The 5,743-nt window shown below is 48.7% G+C and overlaps 1 protein-coding gene across 1 annotated transcript in view; it reads left to right on the top strand.

Annotated features, from left to right (window-relative positions):
- The window catches only part of LOC128198763 (uncharacterized), an 8,201-nt gene continuing 2,458 nt past the window's right edge, over window positions 1-5,743 (top strand). Inside the window, exons 1-2 of the mRNA XM_052885644.1 lie at window positions 1-1,878; window positions 2,111-5,743. The exon at window positions 2,111-5,743 is cut by the window's right edge and continues 2,458 nt beyond it. Of these exons, the coding sequence (XP_052741604.1) occupies window positions 1-1,878; window positions 2,111-5,743 (5,511 nt within the window). The remainder of the gene's footprint in view (window positions 1,879-2,110) is intronic.

Here is a 5,743-nt window from a genome sequence, read left to right as displayed (position 1 = left end):
ATGTCGATGTCAGTAAAAGGCAAAACCACACCATCTGAGGTTGCAACGGCGCCCTCAACTTCATCATCAAGGTCGGTAAATTCCGTAAAATCTGCCCCACTTTCAATGGAGCAAGTAAGCCAGAAGGCAAAAAAGAACAGGCCGACCAAATCGTTGAGGGAGAGGGTGCTGGTGCGGTCAGCATCTCGCCGGTCCTCATTGAGTGAGGATACACAGGAAAAAGACCTCTCATCCCAGCTTGAGAATGCACCAACAGAGACAGTTACTGAAAGGGTCTCGGCGTGGGTCAGCGAGGAAAAGCCACCCCAGCAAGTAGAATCTGACGAGGAGTCTTCGGACTGTTCTTCGGTATCGGAGGCCTTGCAGGGGAGGAAGAGCCTAATTCACTTCACCTCAAGAAGAACCGGGGTGGAGATGGACCTGGCTTCGAAGCAGGCTAACGACATGCTGCTCAAAGGCAAAGATGCACTGGAAGCGGCTGGCAACATGAAAAGGGAATGCAAGCAAACAGCTCTTGAGTGCTTGCAGTGCCTTTACGAAACAGTCCTGTCGCTGTCCGATTCCAGAGCTAGACATAAGTACAATTTAGAAAAAGAGAGGCAGCGACACGCTCAAGAGTTAGTGAGAGTAGAGCGTGCCCACAACAAATTAATAACAGGGACACTCTCAAACATTACCAACCAAATATCACAACTACACACACAAACCGTAAAAAACAGTGAGGAGACAAATGCCATACGTAGCTGGCTAGGCCACGAGACCGCGGAGCCATACCGCCAAATAAAACACATCTCCCAGAGAATGGTTCACCTAGAGAATGCGATAGGAAAAGTGGCGTTGCAAAAATGGGAAAATCCTAACGAAAAGAAGGCGAAGGGTGATCACGAGCTGACAGATAATAACCAGGCTAGGATCACGACTCAGCTGGACCAGTTGTCAAAGCAGCTGGACGAGCTCAGAAGAGGCCTAGACAGGATAGCAAACGACACCGGCCGCATTCTCAAGGATGACACTAAAACACGGAACAGCGAGGTGCTGGAGATCCACAGAGCAGAGACTGGAAAGGGTCTGACTGAAGTTAAAGAAGCCATAGAGAAAGCCGAGAGCAAAATTTGCCAAACCATTGCAAAGGCTCCAGTGGCTTCAGCGACGTCACCAGCGGTACAGGGAGAAAACCTAGAAAGGCACCTACAGCCAATAACGGAAAGGCTGGAGGCGGTATCATCGGAGCTCCGAACAATGAGGGAAACAAGGAGCAAAACCCCTCCCCCAATGACCAGCCTAGGGGCAGAACTAGCCTTAGCGGAGCTAGCAAAGGCGACGGCCCCGGCACAGCCAACGTATGCGCAGATGGCCCGCAAACCAAGGATCCCCCAGCCTAACCACACCCTAATTGTATCATCCACAGACCCGCAGAAGTCGGGAGAAAATGTCATCGACACAATTAGGGAAGCACTGGATTGCAGGAACTCCGGTGCTAGGGTTGACAGGATCCGCAAAGGCCGAAACCAAAAAGTCATCCTGAGCTGCAACAGCAAAGATGACTTAAAATTGGTCAAAAACAAAATACAACACGGGCAGTCCCTGAAGGTGGAAGAAGCCAAAACAAATAACCCTCTTGCAAGGGTAAGAGACGTACTGGCCTACCATACAGACGCGGAGATAGTTGAGACCATAAAAAAACAAAATGACCACCTCTTAGTAGGGCTGAGTGCAAAAGACATTGCAATCCGTGTTCGATACAGAAAGAAGGCAAGGAATGCACTTGAATGTCACCCAGTCCTGGAACTATCTCCTGAAGTCCACAAAAGGTTTCTGGAAGCGGGCAAAATATACGTGGGTCTACAGAGAAGACCAATAGTGGACCAGTCCCCGCTGGTACAGTGCGCCAAGTGTCTAGGTTTTGGCCATACAAGGCAGGTCTGCCGAGAAACGGACAGCTTCTGCAGTCACTGTGGGGGAACCCACACGTGGGAAAGCTGCCCGGGTAGAAAGGAAGGCAGACCGTCCACATGCAGGAACTGCCAAAAAAGCAAGAATACCACAGGAAACCAGGGGCACCATGCTTATAGCGATGAATGCCCAGAAAGACAAAAATGGGATGCTATAGCAAGGTCCAGAATTACATATTGCTAAAGGCGCTTCGAGCATTAAAATAATCCAGGCCAACCTTCAGAGGTCCAAACTGGCAACATCGGAACTGCTAGAAACGGCGCACAAGAGAGGGGTGCTGATAGCACTAATCCAGGAACCCTATGTGGGGAAAACAGGGCTGTTAAAGCAACACCCTGGCACACAAGTAATCCAGTGCACTCTTAATCGCCAAAAACCAGTAAAAGCGGCCATTATAGTCTTCGGTGATAAGCTGGAGGTCATTCATGACCCACAGATCGTGACCGAAACTGAAGCGGCTGTTTTGCTGAAAGCAGGTCCTATGAGGCTGGGGTTGATCTCTGTCTATTATGAGGGGGATCAGGAAATTGAACCGTACATGGCGCGAACACAATCGGTGTGCCAACGGCTTAAAACTGGGAACCTCATAATAGGTGGCGACGTTAACGCCAAGAGCCACTGGTGGGGATGGAGCTCCGAGGACGAGAGAGGAGCGGACTATGTGGCTTTTCTAAACGACATGGACTTCCATATAATAAATACTGGAGATACCCCAACTTTTGAAGTCTACAGGCGAGGAAAGCTGTGCTCTAGCATAGTCGACGTCACAGCCTGCAGCCTACCCCTGCTTGGAAAAATAGAGAACTGGAGAGTGGATCGAAGCATAACATCCGCGGACCATAACGGCGTCACCTTCACTCTGCGTTTGGAATCGGAATTGAAACCGCTCAAACCGATAACCACCCGCAGATACAACACCAGGAAGGCGGCGTGGTCCGAATTTGCAACACACTTCAGGAATTCTATACTGGAAAAGAACATTACCCCCCAAGCAGTGGAAGACTCTAAATCTCCGGAAGAATTGGAAGCTATAGTCTCAGCCTACGTCACTGCCATCCAAGAAGCTTGTGACCATGCTATTCCTGTCATGGGCTCATGGAAAGGTAGTCCTACACCACCATGGTGGTCTGGAAAGCTAAATCAGCTAAAAGCCCAAACTCTAAGAGCAAAACGGAAGATAAGAAATGCAGCACCAAGTAGACGAGACAGGGTAATAGAAGAATACATAAAAATAAAAGAAAAATACGCAGAAGAGGCAAACAAAGCTCAGACTGAGAGCTGGAAAGAGTTTTGCACGACACAGAAAAAAGAGAGCATGTGGGACGGGGTGTATCGGGTGATAAGGAAAACGACAAGAAGACCAGAGGACATGTTGCTGAGGAACGCCGAAGGCAACACCCTCAGTCCAGAAGAGTCGGCTGAACTTCTTGCCAAGACCTTTTACCCCGATGACAAGGAGACTACAGACAAACCGTACCACAGACAGCTCAGGGAGTGGATGGCGAATAATCACAAAACTTTACTGCGAAGTCTGCCCGAGGACGATCCATCATTCACACTGGCCGAATTGGAATCTGTGCTTAAGGCAATGAATCCAAAGAAGGCTCCAGGACCGGACGGATTAACAGCGGATATATGCACGAGGGCCATTGCCTGCAACAGGGAACTATTCATGTCAATAGCAAACAAGTGTCTATCACTGCAATACTTCCCTGGGCAATGGAAAGTGGCCCACGTTATCATACTCCGAAAATCAGGAAAGGAGGATTATACCCATCCCAAATCCTACAGACCAATCGGCCTACTATCAATTCTAGGCAAAATTGTCGAGAAGTTGATGATAGGCCGACTGCAGTGGCATACTCTACCAGCCATCAACAGAGCACAGTACGGCTTCATGCCGCAGCGTGGAACCGAGGACTCCCTCTATGACCTAGTGAACCACATCAAGTCAGAAGTCGGTAACAAGAAGATCGTTCTGCTGATATCACTTGACATAGAGGGAGCTTTCGACAATGCGTGGTGGCCGGCGCTCAAAAACAAACTAATAGAGATGAAATGCCCAAGGAACCTATACGCCATGGTTTGTTCTTATCTCACTGACCGGAAGATCAGGGTCAACTACGCCAGAGCAGCTGCTGAGAGAAAAACGACGAAAGGATGCGTCCAAGGATCCATCGGCGGGCCAACCTTTTGGAATTTAATCCTAGACTCTCTGCTCAACAAGTTAACTGGCGAAGGAGTGTACAGCCAAGCGTTCGCCGACGATGTGGTCCTAGTTTTCTCAGGACATGAAATGGCTGTAATAGAAGAGACAGCTAACAACACTCTAGCAGGAGTAGTGAGGTGGGGAAAGCGTAACAAGTTACACTTCGCCGCACATAAAACCAATGCGATGATCATTACAAGGAAACTTAAGTACGATCTCCCAATTCTCCACATGTCCCAAAACAGGCTACAACTCGTCAAAGAAATCAAGCTTCTAGGACTCATCATAGACCACAAGTTAACCTTCGAACCGCATGTCAAAGCTATCAGGAAGAAAACGGCAGAAATATATAAACAACTTGCATGCGCTGCGAGAGTGACTTGGGGCCTAAACAGTGAAATAACAAGGACTATTTACGTAGCGGTGATCGAGCCTATAGTGTTGTACGCTGGAAGCGTATGGTACCCGGCAACGGAGCTACAAATGATACGCGATCTACTGAATGGACTCCAAAGGGGATACGCACAAAAGATTTGCAAAGCGTACCGTACGGTCTCACTAACATCTGCGTTGGTTCTGTCGGGGCTACTTCCACTCGACATCAGAGTTCAAGAGGCAGCACAACTCTATTTGGCGAAAAAAGGCAAGTCAAAAGACTTTTTACCGCCAGGCAGGGAAATGGAACAATGGGTCCATTACCTCGACCAGCCCCACCCATCAACGCTCACCGAAACAAACTACGAGATCCTTGAAACCCTGGACGAAGAAACAATCAACTCTCATCATGTAACAGGCCCTATCATCTACACGGACGGTAGCAAGATAGACGGCAAAGTAGGCGCTGCCCTAACATGGTGGGAGAATGGAGCAGAAACTAAGTTTCAGCAATTCAAATTGGATCCAGCCTGCACCGTTTTCCAAGCAGAACTATACGCGCTGCATAAAGCAGTTCTACTTGCAAAACGGAGCGATGCCCCCCAAGTAAACATCATGAGTGACTCGAGATCATCCCTCGAGCTGCTCGAAAATCCAAAAACCAAACACCAAATAGCCCGTATAATCAAAGATAACATTATCAAAATTGTAAAGGCCAATAGAAAACTCCGACTATTCTGGATCAGAGCTCATATCGGCACCCCCGGAAACGAAAGAGCGGACGAACTGGCAAAGATTGCTGCAGCAAACACCAATACCTCCCCCCACTATACGAAAATTCCCCTATCCTATGTAAAAAGGAAGATACGGGAGGAATCTGTACGTAAGTGGCAGGATAGGTATCTCACCTCCGAAACAGGGCAGATCACCAAAATTTTCTTCCCTGACGTAGGCATGGCTTACGCCTTGGTAAGGAAGATTGGGGTGAACTATCTGCTCTGCCAAGCATTTACAGGTCACGGAGGATTTGCACAATACCTGTGCCGGTTCAAACTCAAAGACAGCCCAGGATGCGAATGCGACAATGATATCGAAGAAACGATTGAGCATGTCATACTGGACTGTCCACGTTTCGGGGCGGCACGGATGAGAGCCGAGACCCGAATGGACACTGTTTTCACACTACACAACCTACACACTCTACTG

Source organism: Bicyclus anynana, chromosome 2 (assembly GCF_947172395.1).
Source record: "Bicyclus anynana chromosome 2, ilBicAnyn1.1, whole genome shotgun sequence".
Lineage (NCBI taxonomy): Eukaryota > Metazoa > Arthropoda > Insecta > Lepidoptera > Nymphalidae > Bicyclus > Bicyclus anynana.
Note: the sequence above shows the minus strand (reverse complement) of the source record. Positions and strands in the feature narration are given on the sequence as shown.